At 40.3% G+C, this 21,009-nt stretch overlaps 1 protein-coding gene across 6 annotated transcripts in view; it reads left to right on the forward strand.

The window, feature by feature from the left end:
• The window catches only part of sgcd (sarcoglycan, delta (dystrophin-associated glycoprotein)), a 229,072-nt gene that overhangs the window by 134,654 nt on the left and 73,409 nt on the right, over nt 1-21,009 (forward strand). For all 6 annotated transcript variants that reach the window (XM_029447795.1, XM_029447797.1, XM_029447796.1 and 3 more), the window contains one exon: nt 4,403-4,588. In XM_029447795.1, the coding sequence (XP_029303655.1) occupies nt 4,403-4,588 (186 nt within the window). The remainder of the gene's footprint in view (nt 1-4,402; nt 4,589-21,009) is intronic.

Consider the following 21,009-nt stretch of genomic DNA (forward strand, 5'->3'; position numbering starts at 1 on the left):
GAGTCTGCAGAAAGCACAGAGGAGAGATGAGATATCATTACCGCAGTACATGTATTTGATTCATGATACACTTTGTGAGAGAAGGTATATCCGCAAGGTAATACAGTAGATGAGTGGAAATAAGAAATGTCAAGCAATGTATACATTTATGAAACGTAGAAAGCTATTATCAATGTGTTATTGTGTTTGCATTTTTGATTAGAGTTCCTTGTCTGTTTGGGGTTGCACAGGATTTCAACCAAACTTGCTGTGTAGTCCATAAATACATTATATTACTTTTAACTTTACAGAGAAGACACCGTGTTCTGTATATGCCTACTATCCATACAATGGAAATGAATACTGATGAAGAAATTATGCAAGCAATGAAACATTTCCCAAATAACAACGGCCGTTAAAAGGGCTCAAGGCAACAGTTCACTGATCTTATTAGCAAACACAAACATAGCCCTGTGCACTCTTCACCAATTAGTCTAACAATTAATGCATCTAGTAAAGAATAAAACGGACACGTTTAGTTTTAATTATGACATATTTAGGTTTATTTATTTAGGTTATTAATACTATTTATGGTCTTCTTTGTTCATATCTGTCATATACATGTGTTACACGTGTACATTACACTGCACTTTACTGCTTCTTTGCACTTCTGGTTAGATGCAAACTGCATTTCGTTGTCCCAGTACTTGTACTCTGTGCAATGACACTAAAGTCGAATCTGAATTAAGTGAGTTAATTGCATTGGTTTGCAAGTCTACCTGACACTGTGTATTGATATCTAACATTAGTATGGAAAACACTGACACTGAGGTGAACATGCTCCGTAGGTAGAAGAGGTTTGCATGGGAGCCGTCTCACACACACATCAGAACAGTGTGTCTTTGGGCTCCATGTGTAGAAGCTGATTGGCGTTGTGTGGAGGCAGGTTGGAGAAGGGAACACAAAGAAGATTTCATAACATACAATATATTACTCAGTATTCCTTTTGTTGGTGCAAGTGCTAGGCTTGTGATATACATTATTTTTTACCAAAATGTGATGCAAACAGCATTGCTCACATACTGGCCTGTGTGCTGTGTGTTTGTCTGGAGATTAGAAAGTACATACAAACATAATGAACATGGCAAGACGCAAGGAAGTCACTATGGTGTTCATGATGGCATCTTGGCAGCGGTGGCAGCGTAGATTAGTTTCTCTTTAAAAAAAACATTGCAATCGTTGTTGTTCAGTGTCGGCCGCTGACCAAACTCCACTGCCATCACCATTCATGGATTTAACTGCATCTCGGGGACATATGGCGTTTTAACGAAGCGCGCACAACCGACAGAGTCCGCACATTAACACTTTATGGCTCCAACCACTGTCCTCTTAACCCAAACGGATGTTTAATAAGTATAACCAAACTGCGTGTATATGTAGATTCTATAAAGCCTTACTGGAAAAGTAACACATTTGCAAATGAAAGTTTGAACACTGTTCTCCATCTGCCTTGTGAGCAGGTGACACAGGTGACACCGAGTGTTGTTGTCCTGCCAAGCTGCTAATGCTTTCGTCTCCACAGCACCTGCGGATGTTTGGCAGCTTCTGCAGTTTTCTGTTTTATTTATTTTGTGTAGGAATTTTTTTTTCAATTCACTTTTATTTCAATTTTGAAAAACTAATTTGTTGAGGACTATACAAAAGTAGTTTAAATCTATTTTTTATTACACAGTAACTGTTTTACCAACTGCCTTTCATTGGACTTGCATGGTGTCTTCTTTCCTTCTATTACAATACCATCATTGGTGCCATTAAATATGCAACTACATCTGTCACATTTTAGTGATTTATTAAATTCTCCAAAACTCTGTCTCCAAACTTTAATGTTGGAGACATACTTTTTTCATTTTCTCGCTGCTACCGGCTTACCAAACTCTACTGACATGATCTGGCTTATTTTGAAGTTTTAGTTTCATATCAGTTTCAGGGTCAGTTATCTGAGCCTGTCACACAAGACCAGAAAAAAAATCAAAAAAACAAATCTAGAGAGAGGAAATGGAAAACCTGTCCGTCAGTCTTTGAATCTTGTGTGTGGTTTTTCATTATCAAAGCCTTGGTGTAAAGAAATGTCATCTGAACTGGATCCAGTTGAAACGGGTGATTTGACAGGACGGCGGTTAGTTCCAGGGTCAACACAGTTATGTCTGCCATGACTTGCAGCCATTTTTGGAAGGTCTGTGCTGTGGCAGGTGCTTGCAGAAAGAGACATAAAAAGAAAGTGCGACGCAGATTCAGGTGTGTTATTACAGTAATCCCCGCTCTCAGGCTGCAGCTCTTTTGTCAGGATTTTGCCAAAGAGTTGATCAAACATCCTCGGGTTACTTTTGGCTCGTACAACTGCTTGTTGTATATTATTGCATTCCTGTTTGTGTTTAGTCTGAACCAAACGCACAGCTTTAGCTATCAGGTTCTGCAGTTAAACTGCGAGATCAACCCTAGATACTTCCAGGGGATGAGTGTGAATGAAACAACATATTTGTCTTAATCCAGAATTAGTTTGAGATAATCTCCACACCTATTGCAATGTAGATATTCAAGGTCCACAGATGATAATTCTCCATCATGTCAGCGACCTTTCCTCTAGCACTAGCATCAGGTCCATTATGGACATTCTATCAGCTTTACTTCGGCACAACCATCACGTACAAATGTGAGTTCATGAGTTCATGTCACGATTTTGTCGCATTATCTCTCTCCAAAAATGGAGGAACTGATGGATTTTGTCAATTTTGAATGACCCAATTGTCTGATCCTCAATCGTCGTGTTTGATGGTTTCCCTGCTTGAAATAGCAGCTTGGCCAATCAGAGATTTGAAGGCAAGATTAAGAAAGAGAGCTTCTCCAGAGCAAGAAACATGTAAAACTGAAGAATTGCCAAGAAAACATGAAGTTTTCAGCACTAAAACTGACGAGGCTCCGACCAGGTGGATATTAGTTTGGTCTAAAGCGTTCGTACTGCAGGGCGTAGTGAACATTGCAACCTCTAGGGGACCTTAATGAGCTTTAGGTGTTTATTGTTCTTTCTTTATCTCAGTTTGTTTACTCTCACAGTTCTGATTTCCCTCTTTTCTGTCAGCCTAGACATCTCAAAGATATGCCTCTTCATCTCTCTGCATCTTCCGTCGGAAAAAAATGAAAATCCGACCGTACACAATTAGATTTCCCTGTTTTTGCTGACTGATGCTTTGGAGTGCCCTCTGTAGCTTTCAGCACTTTCTCACCCGGGCCCCTGTCTTGTGCCATTTGTTTCAGTTAGTGGGTATTGTGCGTGGTTGTCAAAAACGATTGGCTTTGGTGGTCTGAGGCTCGCACTCCAAAGCACGGTGGACAGTAAATTGTATTTTTCCACAGAGTTATTAGGCCATTATTATGGCGCTTGAAGTGAACAATGCCTCCTCGTCTTCACAGGCAGACAATTAGAATCATCATTAATCGGCACTATCAGCACATCAATGGGGCAGAGGGGGTATAATGGAGTTATAGACCACTTATGGGGCAATCAATCAATGTGATTGCTAACTAAACTGTCTTTCATCGTGCCCAAACTGAGTGGCTGGTCAGTATTGGAGTGGAGCCTCTGAGATGAATGTTTCTGGCATGTTATTTTAACTAATGTTCAGATTTACCCCATCTCTTATCTTAAGGTCATTTTCTACACAGTCTCTGCATCTGCATCACAAATCTCCAAGCAATCATGGGTGGCTCCACCATGAGGGCTCGATGGGTTGCAATAATGGCTCAATATGTAACAGCCAGACTAGAAAAGAGACTGTAAATTGCTGCTGTTAATTCTACTCTCTTGCAAAGTCCAGCACCAGCAGGCAGACAAAGTTAGCAACTAGCTGGTGAACACAGTGGAACATTTAGCAGATAAAGAGACAGATATTTCTCTCAGGAGACCTACGAGGAGATAAAGAAGGAATGAGTATTGGACTTTCACCCCTGCTGTAAAAGAATGTAATGTTTCTCTGTGTCTACTGAATGTGTGAATAGGCAACTTCGCTGACATTTTCGCAGCTTCCTAAGAAGGAAAAGAAAATATGTCCGGCTAATGTCTAGGACTAGGGTTAGGGTTGGGTTATGACAATATGTCAATGATGTGTTTACAGCTTGTTGCCAACAAGAAGCAATTAATGCAAATTCTCAGGGACATCTCAGATGAAACAAAAGCCCCTGTGTTGATTTCACCACACTGCCCGATCACCACATAGGAGCTGCATTAGTACACATTATAGTCCGTGCAAACTAGGCTGCAAACCTGCCAGGAAGAGAGATCCTGAGTCGTTGTATCGCTTAGGTACACAGAAGTCAATAATCAGCCATAATCATGTCTTCCTTTCTCTCTGTGTGTGTCTCCTCTCAGATGACCCAAGAACAGTGCACTCATAGGAACAATGTCCAGAGTTCAGAGAAACCCCAAGTGTACAAAGTGGGAATATACGGCTGGAGGAAACGCTGCCTTTACTTCTTCGTCCTGCTGCTGATGATCTTGATCCTGATCAACTTGGCACTAACTATCTGGATCCTCAAGGTCATGAACTTCACCATAGTAAGTCACCTTTTCTCCTTTTATTTGCCATCATGTGTGTGTCTGGGCCTGATGAATCGTTGAAAGTAAAAGACCAATGGCAGCTGCATGAAGTGGTCATCATTGAGTCCCATTTTCAAGGGACGGATTAGTTCAACCAGCATGAAGAACATCGACATGAACTCTTCGCCGATTGCTCCTCTCATTTTCCTGTGTAATTCATTAAATGTTAAACAATGACCCTCCATATTACATATACATATTACATTTACACTTCATACTGAAATGCGTTTGGTTCGCACTGATGCCGTCTTCTTCTTCACGATGTTTGATCTGCTGCTGTTGGGAGTCACGTGTGAAATGCACTTACACTCACTTTGTTGCAAATGTGATCAACTGCTTGCAGGTTGGTTTATGTAGCTGTAGTTGACCTGTTACACCGGGAGTGATGAAGCCTTCAGTGTGACTTGAATGTGTTTACCATCAGGATGCAAGTCATTAGAAAAAGGTCATTGTTACTGTTCAGTAATCTACAAAGGTCCTGGACATCTTAGCCTTTATATATATATATTTATATATATTTATATATATATATATATATATATATATATATATATATATATATATATATATACTTCCTTTGGATTTGATGTATCTGCAGCAGTGATTGGTACAAATGCTGACGTCTAAAATCACTTCTCTAGACCCTGAATGATGACATTCAAATTGTGATGTTTCAAAGAGTTTTTGAAGATGCGTGATGCTCGGCAGTAGACGATTTGAGCTTGTTTTTTTATTGTATTTGTACAAATCTTTTATCTATCAAGCCCCAGGTGTTTGAGGTTTTATGAACTGGGGATACAGTCGGTTTAATCAGTAAATTATTGAGCAATAAAAGAACACAATGGGAATTTACTCCAATGAAAGTACTATGGATTATTAGTTTAAGTATGTGAACAATAATAAAGACATCCACATCTGCAGTACTGCCATCTTTCCAAACCCGTGTGAGATGATCTCTGGATGTGACTCTCTGACTCGCTGCCTAGTTTCGGTTTTACTATTTCTTGCTGTCCCTGTCTGTCAGCTCCACACTCTCTCTCTCTCTGTTTAGTAATCCACTGTGCCTGTGATGAGTCAGATACAGACGCAACAGAGTACGACACATTTATATAACGCATACAAACACACACACACACACACACACACACACATACACACACACACACACACACTGGTTGCTGTGAATAATGCATGAGGTCTGCCTCACAGTGGGGCTTTAATCCGAGATCTATAAATCAAAGAGCATGTTTCTAAGATTATGAGCTGTATGTTCTGACAGAGCGCTGCACTCAGGCTTTTACAATGTTTTTAATCCATCTGCATGCAGAACAAAAGAAAAAGAAATACCTGTGCACATGTGGACCAGGCCTAAAGGGAAAACCCGACCACAGCAGTACAGTCTGTGGTTATGGGAGCTTGTAAATGAAGAGTAAATCCAAAACAATATTCTTAACGAGCTGATAGAAATCAATGAATGCACATGAAATCAGCAGATGCTTGTAGATTTATCCCTGTATTCAAAGGAGCTAAACTGAAGGAGTTTGAGTAGGAAGTGGAGGAGGAAGTTTGGAGGATGGGGAGATTGGAGGTATGAAGAGATTAAATATTTACTGTACACCAGCTGCAATTACAGAGACAAGTGTGAATAATGAATATGGAGAAGCAGTGGACATCCAAGAGAATGGTGTTGGTGTGTGTGGGAGGATGTGGGTCACCTTGTACAGTCTCTATAGAAATGTAGGAGGACGTTGAATAATGTTTAACGTGTGTAGTTGTCAAATCTCAAAGTATGTGTATGTAAAAAGTGTACAAATGTGTGAATGCTTTTTTAAATATTAATGTGAATTTCACATTGGCACACAACAACATCTAATCCCCTCTGACCTCTGACATCACCGTTGCAGCCAAGCAAAAAGAGAGCTAATGATAGAATATCACCGCCACATCTTTATTTCAGTGTTTTTATCTGACTGCCTTCTGTTTAGGCCTCAGTCAACAAGCACTCTCCTATACATCTACATGTCTAACCTTGCATTTTGGTTGTAGGACAGATGACTAAATCATTTTGTTACCAGTAAATCATACATGTGTGTTCACTGGGGTCAGATCCTGAGATACACTGCAGCTTGTTGTTGTGCTTTGGATGGGAGTTCAGATTCAGATTATCACTTCACTTCTTATCACAGTCAGTCTTTGCTTTCCATACATGGGAATGTTCCCTCGTAGAGAAACTATCCTCTGCTGTTCTTTCGGATTTGTGTCCACCTTAAAATTTAACAGCCAGGTAGTAGCTCCTGTGGTTCGGGAGGAAATATTCCTACAGTTATAAAAACAAAAAATTCATTTTATTCAAACCTGTCCCGAAGCCTAAACCCAGTTGAGTGTTTCATTTCCTAACACACATTATGCATGTGAACCCAGTCTGAACCAGTGGTGGGCCGTGCATTTCACACCTAAGCCTTCAGTGATGTCCTACACAGTCCTACCTGAATTATTCCCCCTCTTAATACCATCATTATGACGCCATGGCTCTAGAAACTATACATTTAGACAGAAACGCAGTATAACCGGGTGTTGCATCCCCTTAACATAGTCAAGTACAACAGAGTTATATTAATATTTCCGAAGCATTTATAATCAATAAATCCGCATTTACAATTAAGAGTGTTAAACTACCAGCTTTAAGATCGCTAGGATACTGTCAACACTTAAATATAAAAGGTGCTTTTAAGGGATTAGTTTACAAAGTTTTATTAAGTCCACTAAAAGTATGTGAGCTTTAACAAGTGTGTTCACTAAGCAGCGCATTGTCGCACCTAAAGCAGTTTCATTTAAGAAACGTGACGATAAAGAATAAAGACACAAACTATTCACTGAAAATAAAAGAAAACAAACAATTTGCATTTGTTGCATTTGTTCATGAGGATATATTTGCGACTGTGGTGAAAGTGTATTCCTAGCCTTGAATGTCCACTTTGATAAAGGTTCAACCAAAACAATTCAACAAGTCTCCTTGAGTACTTTAACTGCACAGCTGAGCCAGTGCACCACACACATCTCTACATCTCTTGCAGAAGCATCAAACATTTTATATATTTGTCAAAAAACTAAATGCTTGTTACCAAAACAACTGATTATGAACACAAAACCCATCCTCCTTTCTTTCCTCAAGAAGACTTCAATGACTCTGTTGTACAGTTCATCTGTGCGTTTCAGTTCCACCAATAAGTCCTTTTCTATAGACACGGAGGCTAATGCTGAAAGCCGAGTCTGTCCAGCAGCATTTCTGCCACAAGTTTTAATTCGCTTTAAGGCCGAGAATGACCGCTCGGCAGAAGCAGTGGACACAGGGATAGACTCGCTAGCGTCGGAGTTGGCCTTTCTCTTCTCACGATGTCTAGCTTTTCTTGAAAAGTTTGTGTTGAAAATGGCGTTGTAATTATATCTGCGACCAAATCGATCTCTTCTCCTCCTTCAGCCATTGTGGGTTGAAAAAAAACAGCTTGTAGAAATCTACACAAATTAGCTCGTTCAAAGCTAGCTCTGCATAGCTCAGCGTCTTAATAGTGCGTATCCAATCAAAAGACGTGCACGTTCTGACGTTATCGTACGCCTGCTAGCTGGCCCCGATGTTGCCAACTCGACATCTGATTGGTTAACGCCACAGTTTTGTCTCTGTTCACTTTAAGCGACAGGCGCCCGCACTGTTGCTTCTGAAGGCCTCAGGGCAGATCTCTTGGACCCTGGCAACACATCATGGCTGAAATATGATTGGATAAAAGCTCTAACATAAAGGCCAGACCTCCAAATCTCCATCTGAGGCTGGAAGCAGCACAACCAAGAGGAAAGCTATGAAATGAAGAGAATAGACTATGGGGAATAATGTAATACATATTAAATTTATATTCTGATGATGTTTAGGCCAGCAGAGAAGGCCTTGCTGGCCCTGACGGCCCACCACTGGTCTGAACTGACGTGCCAGGTTAAGGTATCATTGTAGATCCGTCATAGTGTGTGCCCTTTTCCCACAAACACATCTCTGGGTATTGATCTGTTATTATCATGTAATGGTATAGTTGAATACATAACTCAGTCTGCTCTGAAGGGTTCCAAATTCCCGCGATGTCCTAAATAATCCCAAACACAAACAGAATCCATTTTTGTGGAAATAAGAGCAGCAGAATGTGTCGCATCCTCTTTATGCAGCTGTAGGTTATTAGACCAGAAAGAGACGTGTTCACACATATTACCGTGTTGCATTTTCTCCATCCTGGGCCGTGCTCTCCACTCATAGTTTGAGCTATTATGAAAATGTGTGTCAAGTCCAACTTGAGAGCTCCCTGATCTACAAATGGCTCTTCAAAATCCTGCATTAGAAGCAATGGGTCATCAGGTTACCAGTTAACTGTGAGTTCTGTGCAGCACACACAGAAGAACACCAACTAGCACCTATACAAATACCTTGATAAGTATATATATATACAGTATATGCAAATGTTTCATTAGTGATATTGGGCTATATGAATACAATTTGATTGATTTATGTATTGAGGCATGAGCTTGTGAACGCATGCTGTTTCTGTGTGATTAAATTCTGGACACGTGTACACATATGAGTTATCTTGCCCGTAATTATCCAACCTGCTCACACACACACTTCTGGATGTCTGAATCCCTCAAACTCAAAGCAAAGTAACCTGTTCAACCTGTTTAATTAGACCAGGAAGTGAGGGTACTAGAATTAGTGTTGTGCTTCATCCATAGCTTACATGTCTGAAAGGTTGTGGAGAGCCAGTTTGATTGGCTCTGCTCGTACTGTTCATGTTCAGAATAATATTGGTCCATATCCCAATATTTACATCAAGGTGTGTGAATTACTTGTACACCATGTGTAAAAGAAAGTTGATTATCTGTGTTGCACCAAAATACACACTGTACAGTACATCGTGTGGATGTGTGTATTTGTTTGATTCATGCTAACATGCAGAGATGATGGAATTTAAAACGTTCTGTGCTTTAATGAAACACGTTTATTTATACGGTAGGAAACTGTTTTTTAACTTTGACACACTGGTAGCCCACACACCTTTTTTCACATACAGCAACTTCAGCTTTGACTGTGTGGAATGCTAAACATATATATCGTAAATTAAGTGAAGCTTCTAAGGCTAAAGCAATAGCAGTAAGATGGAGAGCCCGCAGTCGGCCTTCATAGTCAGGGTCAGAAGCTAAGAGAGCTCAGGGCGGAAAAGTCATTAAAAGTTAATAGAATTCCCATAAATTTCAAATGAAGGGTTACAATGCTCCTAATAGGGATTGCCCTTAATTAGGAGCAGCCACTCTCATTTCACCCTGCTCATGATTTTTCTAAAGCTGTCAGATACAACAGTGTCAATGCAGCTGGTGTGTCCGTCTCTGATGGCTCGTTTCCAGAGAGGTCTTCATGACTTTGAATACTTGTTTGTTTCCTAGAAAATTCGACTTGCAATCCGATGTATTGGTCATACAAATACAACAAAAACATACTATGGTGATGCCTGTAGGATATAATGATTTGTATCTTCAATTATAAAGTCAATCTGTGACTGTTATATAAGTGTGTTGGTGCAGGTACAGTATGTGCGCACGTGCAATACATGTCTGCCTGTGTGTCGTGCAGGTGTGTGTGTGTGTGTGTGTGTGTTACTCTGTCTCTACAGCTCGTACAGCTGCGTTTCCAGCTTCCCATCATGTTAAATAGGGTCGTTGTAGCAGCAAAGACTGCCGGGGGCTCTCAGATTGAGACAGATTAAAGTTGCTGCACCTCATGTACATGGCGGTGCAGAGTCGGTGTGGTAATGAGGAAAGAGAGGTGGAAGTGCTGTATTGGCTGCCCTCCCTTCCGGGTCCTTCCACTCCAGTGAACCAGACCTGTTCACCAGCCAGAAAAGTGGCCTGCATTAGGAGGGAACCGATATAATGGTGCGACTCCGGTGCTGTTAGCATGGTCACCTTTCCTGTTGATTATCTGCATTTATCTGCCCGCCATTAAACACTGGATTAGAACATACAGTACAAGAAAGTTGGGGTTAGTTCCCATTGTGTGTTGGCTCTTTTTTTGGGGAATCACAATCTGCTTTCTTTAAATAACTAAACATGGCTGATGTCTTGATCACATTCTATCACCGCTGTTAGCATGACAAAGAAGTGATCAAATAACAACCAGTTTTATTTTTTTGTGACACTTCATCTTAATCAGCAGCTTTTTTACATTTTCTTCTCCATTAATTCCCATATTTCAGTATGTTTATCTAAAGTCACAGGTTAATGTACTTTGCAAATATGAAAAATGTGACAATTAAAATGAAGTAAAGTATAGATATTGTCCTAGAGGCTGGACATATCAATAATCAAATGCTGCAGCTGAGGACACCACAGCCTTTTCCCTGAAACAACATCACATGGAGTTGTTTTCTTACTGCAACAACTTTTCTTGTAGTGAAAGGTTAGCGTTTGTGTTGTAGTGGTCTCAGGGGGGAGATGGAGGAGAAGTGGAAGAAAAGTAGGATAAAGGAAACACGATGGACACGTCAGTCCAGGAAACAGGAAAAGAACTGGTGTGAAAACACAAATATGGAAATGAAGCACCATACTTGGGCATCATAAAACCATATTAAGATGCTTTTAGCCAAGTTAATCAATCACAAATACTCAGAATGCCTAAAATACTTTAAAACTTTGACTCAAAAACGTTTTCAGTTTAAATTAAATTGAAAATAAGACTCATTTCATCACAAAAAAGTAAAGAATTAAGCAAATGTTGACCTATCAGAAGGCAGATGTATCAAAACAACACAATAATATCATTTTAAACATTTTATAAACTTTGTCCAGTACTTTCAGACATCCATCATACTGTATACACGGTACATATTCAAAGCTTTTTATAGCAGTTGGTTGACTTACAGAAAGCCATTATACCGACAGATAGGAGTTAACTTTGTTACTGCAGAGCACTTAAACAGGACAAACAACCAGGGATGCTCTGCCTGCTCCCTGCTGCCACGGAGAGATTAATGAAGGGGAAGAGAAGGGATAAAAAAGCTCAAAACTCTTTCCATTTCCTGTACCTGGTTCCTCACTGGAGCCTGTACTCAAAGTGAGATGAACTGTTGTGACTGTGTGATACGGCTCACTGCTCCTGGGAGACGGAGCTGAAGCCTGCAGGAGGAGGTTTGCAGCAGCTCCACATGGGGCCGTTGAACCTAGAGCCTTCGCCTCCCCGAGTCCAAGAAGAGGTCAAAGCGAGGCCAGCAGTGCCAACAACTCTGACGCTGTCGGTCTCACGGGGGCAAGCGTGACCTTCCCCGATTCAGCCAAACCATCCGCACTCACCAACTCCCTCACAGCTCACTGATGTTGTTTATTCATGTCTGCTGGTTTACTGAATACAGATTTCTGCGGATAATTTGGCAAGGTCATAGTGATGTCTATGAATGTGTAGTGGGAGCTGCTGTCATTTTTAGACTCAATTAGGACATTGGAATATGTGAGTTCTCAAAATGCTTGGCAGTCAAATGGTTTAGGGTCGGCTCACCTAAAGAAATATCTATTTTCTACTTATTTCTAATGGTTTCTAGCCAGATAGTTCTGAGATATCTGCCTCTGAAAACTAGAAATAACCTATTCTGTCTAGTGGACACAGGCAGATGTCACAAACATACTCTGAGAGCATCACTGAATAAAGAATAAAAGGTGATGGCCTGATGAATAAAACACATATTAACCAACACACTGAGAACTACCCTTTGGCCCCGTATGAATGTACTTTCCCGTCCATTCTTCTTGTTTGGTTTACTTTTTCAGAGCGGCTCTTTGTGTGGTGAGCTCACGGTACCGTTAAAACACTCCACAACAGCAAACTTCCCATGACCCTTACTCTGATATAACTGTGGAGGCTTTGAAACGGTCAAGTCAGGACCGGAGATGAACTCAGAGATGCAGAGATGCTCACCTCCTCCTGTAATCTGAGAGAGGAGTACCAACCTATATTTATGGATCAGAGACAAACACACATGCAACTATGTCAGTGTCTGTTTCACACACACACACACACACACACACACACACACACACACACACACACACACACACACACACACACACACACACACACACACACACACGTGATGCTTGTTGTGGTGGTTTATGGGGCAGATATCTGGGCCGTGTGCAGCGCAGCGGTACTCAGTATTCCCTACAAAATGAACATTCAGTTTTGACACTTTTGAATCATCATCCTTTATGAGTCTTCACTGACGAGTGTGAAGCTGTACGACTTTTATAAATGTTTGCATGTATCAAAGCGACATATGTGGGATTGTTAACCAAAGGTATTTTCATTCCATTATGGGAATTTATGACATCTCAGACACTCAAACTCAGACTTTGTTTGCCATGCGTTTGAGCTGTGTTTTTACTGCTGACAGGAAACTGAAAGAAATGTAATAAGATGGAACTGGAGGGCATCAGGAAGTATTTCTAAAAAGGATATCTGTTTCTATTAGTAAAATAGGATTGAAAAGCCTCAAGTGTTTTCTAGTTTGTTCAGCATTTGGCCAACCAAAAAAGTCCCTACTGCATGAATGAAGGACGAGATCTCTCTCTGGCTTCCACCAGAAAAAACAGCCAATTGTGTTTGTCTGCACTTAAAAGGAAATAAAGTTGGCAGCACTTTAGTTAATGGCGTTCTGGGTCTCTAGACAGGAACTTTACTTCTGCAACACCCATGTGTCTAATATAAATATATGGAAATCAATTATTAAGGACATTTACATTTCCTTATGTCCGTTGTAGTGGAGGCTTAAGCGAAGACACACAACAAGCATACTGTACGGATTTCTTCTATTTACATATAAGACTTAAAAACTGACTCTTAAAGCGACCAAAGAATACAGAGATCTCAGCTCAATACGTCATTCCTCAAAACAACTGAGAGGTTACAATCGTAATTGAGATATAAGGCATGTGTGTGTTTCAAGTATTGACTGCTGACTCTCAGGAGGCAGCATTTTACCGTAACGTAGGTCCTTTGGATCCTTCAACTTTTCGAGCCCAACCTTTTTTCTTACAGAAACCTCAGCAATTATATCTTTCTTTGTGTGAGGGGAAAGGGACAAGCTACAATATGAGACCATTTTCCATTTCCAGAAAGCGGTTCAGTCATAATGCATTTGAAGACTCTCAGCAGATAAATATCCCTGCCTCAGCTTGCTGATTGTCGGTGATGTTGACAGGAGAAAGAGCAGTAATTTCCCCTCTGATTGCAGCCTGCCTTCCTCCGAGCTACATTGATAAGATTTTTCAAGGGTTTCACTCATGGGGTGAGTAAAGAGATGTCAAAGAAAGAGAAGATGAAGAAGCAGATGATAATGATTATTTTAAAGATAGCTGCATTTGACTACAGCTAAAGTAAGAACCCATTTTTGTTTTACTAGTTGCTATACTATGGCATTACTACGATCGTGCTGACCTGTGATTCTACTGACTTTATGGGTTTTATTGGACCCCAGTTTTCTTGTGTCGCCTCAAGGATGATTCTGCTGACTCATCATGCATCTGGGTTGAAGAAGAAAGATCACTGTGATGTTCAGGCTGCCAAACTTCATCTGTTAAATCATTAAATCATTAAATCATCATAAATCATAACAGAACCTCTGAGTAATGCTTCTATTTTAATTCATGTTTATTTAATCCATTAATTTCTTGGTTGAGGACCTTCGGTATTGGTGTTTTTCAATCCCACATAGGAAGCTGTTACTTTGTGATAATCACATTTTTAGAATGTGTGGTTTCTTTAGGCCATATGGACTGGAGGTAAATGAACAAAAATAACTTTTGTAAAGCTTGGGGAGTTATGTTTCGAAGTTCTGTCCATCATTTCTGTTGGTAAAGAGAGAGTCTCAAATCTGGTGATTAAGACTCGGCCTGACCATTGACTCGAGTCTTATCCCAAGCCTAATTTGGGAGTTGTTGGTTGGTTGTTGGACTTTGGACTTGACTTAGAACTTCATAGCCAAGACCTGAGAATTACATTGATTTTGTTTGTATTACTTTCTCTAACCAATGCCAGTGTCTGTGTAGATGAGCCTTCAGTCATGTTTACATTGAGTCATTAGTTTATTCGAGACTATTAATCGTGTGCATGCATGTTGTTTTAATTTGCAATGATAAGATTTTGTTAAACTTTGTTCTACTTACAATCAGTTGTTTTTTATAACTTTGAACAACAAATCAACACTTAACCCTCATCTGTTATTTAAAAATATATTCAAAATATGAGACTTTTCTCATTTTTATTTGATTGTAAATTAAATGTCTTTGCATTTTGGATTTCAGATACAAATATAGAAATTATTTAATAAATAAAACTATTTGACAGATTCAATAATAATGCTTTGATGAAGTCTTCTCTAATGCACCCCCGGGTCTCCACAATGACGTTGGTGAAAAACTCATTTTCACCAACAATAAACAATAACAATAAAAATCCAGGTGGTAAGAAAGTGGAGCTTTGGATATAATAACTAATTAAGTGAACCAGATTAAATAATAGATTAAAAGCCCAGGTCAAACCTCCAACAGTTTTCCTCATTCAGGTCCACTGTTCCCCCTTGAATTAGTCCAAAGCTGCATCCAAATAGCCCATTCTTGCTACTCGCCGACAGAATGCAGAATTGGCTGCTGGCGACATAAAATCCTATGCTGTTGATGAGGTTGGAGTTACCGGCTCTCATTGGGGACAATTAAATCTCAGTACCTCCAGCAGCCTTTACTGAAAGGTCAACAGAGAGAAGGATGGAAGAAAGATCCATGAGGGAGACGAAGAGAGAAAAGAAGTCGACCCAAGACGGCCGCTAGGCTGTTTTCACAGTTCACGTACGATTCATTTCAGCAAAATGAAAGGAGTAATGAGACCGGGACAATAGGCATTTCACAAGTGTGAAATAGAGTTACAGTCGAAGACACTAATTACATTTGAGGCAGAGTCTGCTAACTTCATGAATTCAGTGCTCAGGGGATGACTAATAAAGCTCAAATTCAACATTTTATAGTCCCAAATTGGAAAATTAGCTTGCTGCAAGGCGTCCAACAAAATGTATAAACATTAAGAGATAAAAACACAGAAAGAATGGTGACAAAGAATGGTCGCTGGATGAGAGATATTTAAAAGCTGCTGTGGAAATATTTAATTTTGGTCCTGCTGTGTAATGCCCAGGAACGAACAATCAGTAGTTTTAATAAGACAGATTGAAATAAATGAAATGAAGATTTGTTCACTTTCTACTGCTGTGTATCACGGTAATTAGGCTGGTGGGTGTCTATAATCTAATTGCATACAAAAAGTTAAAGTTGAAAAGATTTATTTTCCAAAATTCGATAAAGAAAGATATTCAATCTATTCACATTAAAGTCATAATACAGAACCATTATTAACGGAATTAAATGTCTCAGTTACAGCCATATTTAACAGAATTAAATTCCAAAGATCTTTTCTCATGACAAGACATTACAACACCGTAATCGCCAATATATAAAACATTGAAAACGAATGTCACATTATTTGGTCTTTCCAGAAGCCGAGAGAAAGCCAATATTCCAAACTCTAAACTGCGCTAATAAGTTAGGTGGTTGATGAAGACCTTCAGAGAACACAACTGCTGTCATTATTTTCAGATCTACAGCACCAATGACGCAGCCTCAACACCATCTTAATTAAAACGCATAACTTAGTTGTAACAAGGCAGCAACTTCTTGGAAAGTTAGGTGAAGTATAATACCATTCCAAAGACCTCTAGTGCTCTGTGTTGTAAGAACCTTTGTGCCTTCCAAACTTTGATTTATTTAGTGCAGCTCATCAAGATGCAACTCTTCGGGTGGAAAGAACAAGTGGTTCTGTGTCATCAGCAGAAATCAATCTTGTCTTGTGTCCTGATGAGATGACCTCGATGAAGGAGGATGTGCTGTGTAGGACTGATAGTTTGCAGGATTTCACTCCAACAAATGGCTCCATCACTGATTAGCACACCTTGAAACAGACAAGAAGGACTCGTCAGTGAATTGACCGGCCAACGTGATTGGTCAGGCTGAAGGCCTGCAGAAGGTTAGCCCTCTGGCTCATGCTAACTCATGGCTGCCCGAAACAGAGCTTTAAAAGATTAAAAGGGGCAGGTAAAGGAATCAAGCCCTCTGGCACACTGCATATCAAATGTGAGCTTTCCTTGAAGTATAATTACCTCGGTCACCATAAAAACCATGTCCAGTCAGATAAGACCTCAACCATTGGGGTCAGGGAGGCTCAAACAGTCGTCTAGTCTGTCCAGCAACATGCACAATAACCGTTAATTTGAGGGTACAAATTACTCATTTGTAATACAAAATGTTAACCCATGTGTGTAAACTATTAAACATGGTACCCCTGATACCCATCAGCTGCACTTTTGGCTTCTCTTTCAGCTTGTTAGAGAAGAAATATGGCCTTTCCCCCGGAACACTTCCATAAAACAGCAACACTGCGTGATAATGAATAACAGAAGCAATACAAGCACTCGGTAACTCAATCTCAAGAAAATGACCGTTTTATTATGTTTTGTACTCGGTAACTAAGTAGTGTTTCTCTTTATAATACTTTAAACGGAATCCCTTTGAGCTGGAAACCTGCAGGTCCTAACTTTAATCTTTCACAGAAATGTGTTTGCTTGAATGCCAGCAACTTTCTCTACGTTCCACTTCTTTGTTCTCTAACAGTGAAAGACATAACTTTGTTATTTCATTGTGTATGACAGACCAGTCCACATGACTTTGTTTGAGTGGGAGTCTGTCTAAATGGGTTTGGTCTTCCTCCTTGTCAGAGTCGAGTGACTGACTGCAGACATGTGTTCAAGTTGTAATGGGTTCAAGACAAGTTCAGGATCTAAGAAGGCACGGAACTGTTGAGCATTTTAACACAACTACAGTAACGATCCATCCATCCATCACACTGTCTGCTGCGGTCTGAACAGTATTGAGTTTGATAGTGACGGTGTTGTGATGAAAGAATCAAACTCTTGTCATCACCGTACCAAGAAAAAGTAACAAGTAAGTTCTGCTTGGTGTTTGATCACTCAAAGAACACTCGCATACAAACACAAATGCTCTGCTAATGAGGCATCAGGTGGTTACTGTCAGAGAGGAAATGATTGGTTCATTAGTTTGAGCCCGACAGACAGAAACACCAGCCCCCCCCTTTCCATATTGCTGCTGCTGACATACCCTTCAGCAAGGTCCTTCACACCATTACATAATGACGTGTGAGCAAATATAGAATCACTTCCCGCTCTCTCAGTTAACTTTCTTTAATCAGCGATACATGACAGGTCATGCAATGCTTTGCTTTGAATCCCAAATCCTGTAATTAGACCAGTGATCTCCAGAGAGAAGATGGTCAAAGCTGCTTTTGTGTCGACTGAAAATGACTAATCAGTATGTCACGTGCTACCGATCGGTTAGGCATCAAAGTGACCCAAACTTCAGAGAAGACTCAGCGCCGGGACTCTGGCTTTGTCTTCTCTCTGTTATTACACTTCACAATGTATCTCAGTTTCACAGGGTCACACACTTGACGTCATGCTTCCCAGGTAACTGTTGTATCAGCGTTCCTCTTATGAAGGGTGTATTTCAAGAAATAAGACGCAATAGTCTTACTCAGCAGCACTTCAAGAGGTGATTTGGTGATACAAGACCCTTGAGCCTCCTGCTACATCACAACCTTCCTGAGGTTTTGTTTGTTTGCGGAAGATGGAAGAAAAGTGCAGAAGAAGAAGAAGGAAAGAGGTAGTATGTAGCAAAAAGAAAGGGAAGTCTAAAAGAGAGTCTAAAGAGACTTAAAGTGGTAGCCTGTAAAGAAGAGCAGGAGAGCAAAGGAGAGGGAAGGTCAGAGTTTCTTTGAAGTGGTGTTGGGCTCCCGGAGGACGACAGAGCTCTAGTTTTACTCGTAATGGAGGGATTGTTCCGCTTCTTTGTTTCATTAAGTTTTGGTTGTTAGACAATTGTTAAAGCATCTGAAAAATGTGCAATCAATTCAGAATAACAAAAAACAAAGCAAAGGTCTCTCGTATCCTTAAAGAGTAGAACCAGAGAAAACACTTATTGACAAAATAACAATTTACAACAAGAATTGCGATTTCATACGTGTAACACTCTGGGGCCCTGTGTATCTGACATCGTGTCAAATCTACTGACTTGTGTGTTGACAGTGTTGCAGCTGCAGTAATCAATATATCCTAAAATATATTCTAAATGGATCAACAGGGAATAACTCGAGTCTCTTTTAGCTCATAGTTCACGTGGTTTGACACGTGGTTTGACACGTGTACTGTTTGGTTCAGACTCACTTCTGTCATCAACACAGAAACATGCAGCTCTTTTCAGGAAGCATGCTCTGATTGAGGTTAGAACGCTTTTAAATACCTGATGCCCTTCTTGCAGACTTTGAAAGTTGTATCCGTCGCAGTTGTAGAAATAGAAAAATGTAGACATTTGAGGAATTGTTCTGTTGTTCAGGTGGCAGTGAGGAACTCTCTCTGTTTAATGTCCTCCTGTCAGCATTGTGATCAGTTAAACACCGTCTGTCTTTTTGACCTGCTGTGAAGATCAATCTGAGCATCAACTCATCGGGCTGCCATTATGTTCAGCCCAGCAGGGAGGAGTGCACAGTTCTTGTGCTTCACTCTAGTTGGTCCCCTCAAAAAGACCTCAAGTGTCCGAGTCAATGGCGGAAACGTCAGAGTGCTCAGGTTGAGGCAAATATGCACTTTAGATCAAATAAGGTCCATCTATTTCTGACTACTGTGAAACTTTCTCCATCTCGTTCTGTTTCCTCTTTGCTTCCTCTTGTGTCCTTTACTTGAAGTGCGATTAGGCTGTGTCTTTGACTCCCCGCGTCTCTGTCGTCCCACAGAAATGATACAAGCTCCCTCCCAGAGACGTTCTCATCGATCCCACCGCAGAAACCCTTCCCACCGCTCTAACACATCAAACTATTACCTTATCTCAGCCGGCTCAACCTTAACACAGCGCTCATTCATTTGTTTTCATGTTAATCTTCATTCTTGAACAAAACATATGTGAACTTTGTGAATGACTTGGTCTGACTTTAAGCATTTTCTGAGATCCTTATCACAAGATGACCACGTTTACCTTCAGTTTCTGTTCCCTGCTGCAGAAATGTGAGGCTGTGCTGCTTTTCTCTCTTTTGTATAATTGTAAATTGAATAGCTTTGGAGTTTGGACTGTTGACAAAACAAGGAATCGGAAGACTTCACCTTGTCCTATGAGCAATTGTGATGGCCATGTTTCAGTTGTTGACACTTTGGAGCAGGGGTGTCAAACAAGCGGCCCGCGGGATGACTTTGCAAAGTGTAAAAATGAGTTGTTTTGATCATAAAGTAAAAGCCTTTGTACATACACTGTGATCAGTAAGTTGTACTGCACATGTGTAAATGATAAACTGATACTATTGTTGAAATTGCACCTTTTTTTCTTAAGAAATTTCAGGTTTTCAAAATGTATTTGTACTTTTTTGCACTAAAATGAAGGGAACATGTGGAGTTGTCGTTATTTACAGGTTATTATGCTGTGATGTTACTGGTCCGGCCCACTTGAGATCAAATTGTGCTGCATGTGGCCCCTGAACTAAAATGAGTTTGACACCCCTGCTCTATAGTGTGAATAATATACAGATCATTTAAACAATTATGAAAATAATCAAAAGATTAATCATAACTCTGATTTTAGGGATTAAAATTAGAACAGTTTTGTAATATTTAAGGCATTTGAATGTTGTTGCACTCATCAGGCTCGATCACGTCTAGTCATGTTTAATACGAGAACACATCAAACCTTCAAATTCCATCAAAATCAGATCAGCTTTAAACTATAATTCACAAACAATAGACCCTCTCCCCCCCCCCCCTCTCTCTCTCTCTCCCCCCTCTCTCGTGTATCTGTTGTCTTAGACATGACAACAGGGAGGATTTAGTGTGTGCGCTGTCATTGTATACATCTCCAGGACTAAACTAATGTAGTGATTACACTATCACAGATCATATATTTCACAGCATGACGTTCATATCGTACTTACACACCCGGAGAGTGTTTTCTTCGAAGGTGGATGGATGTCGGGTGTGTATTTCCAGGTAAAGGTATGATGACTATTCTGTGTGGATCTGTGTGTGAGAGAGAGAGTGAGAGACTCTCTGTGTTTGCTGTGCAGCGTTGTGTTTATGCATGACTTCCCTGCATTCAGTAAAGTCCCATAAGGTAGAGATCAAGAGGCAGAGGTGGCAGATAAAGCTGACAAC

This window comes from Cottoperca gobio, chromosome 14, assembly GCF_900634415.1.
Source record: "Cottoperca gobio chromosome 14, fCotGob3.1, whole genome shotgun sequence".
In the NCBI taxonomy this organism is placed as follows: domain Eukaryota; kingdom Metazoa; phylum Chordata; class Actinopteri; order Perciformes; family Bovichtidae; genus Cottoperca; species Cottoperca gobio.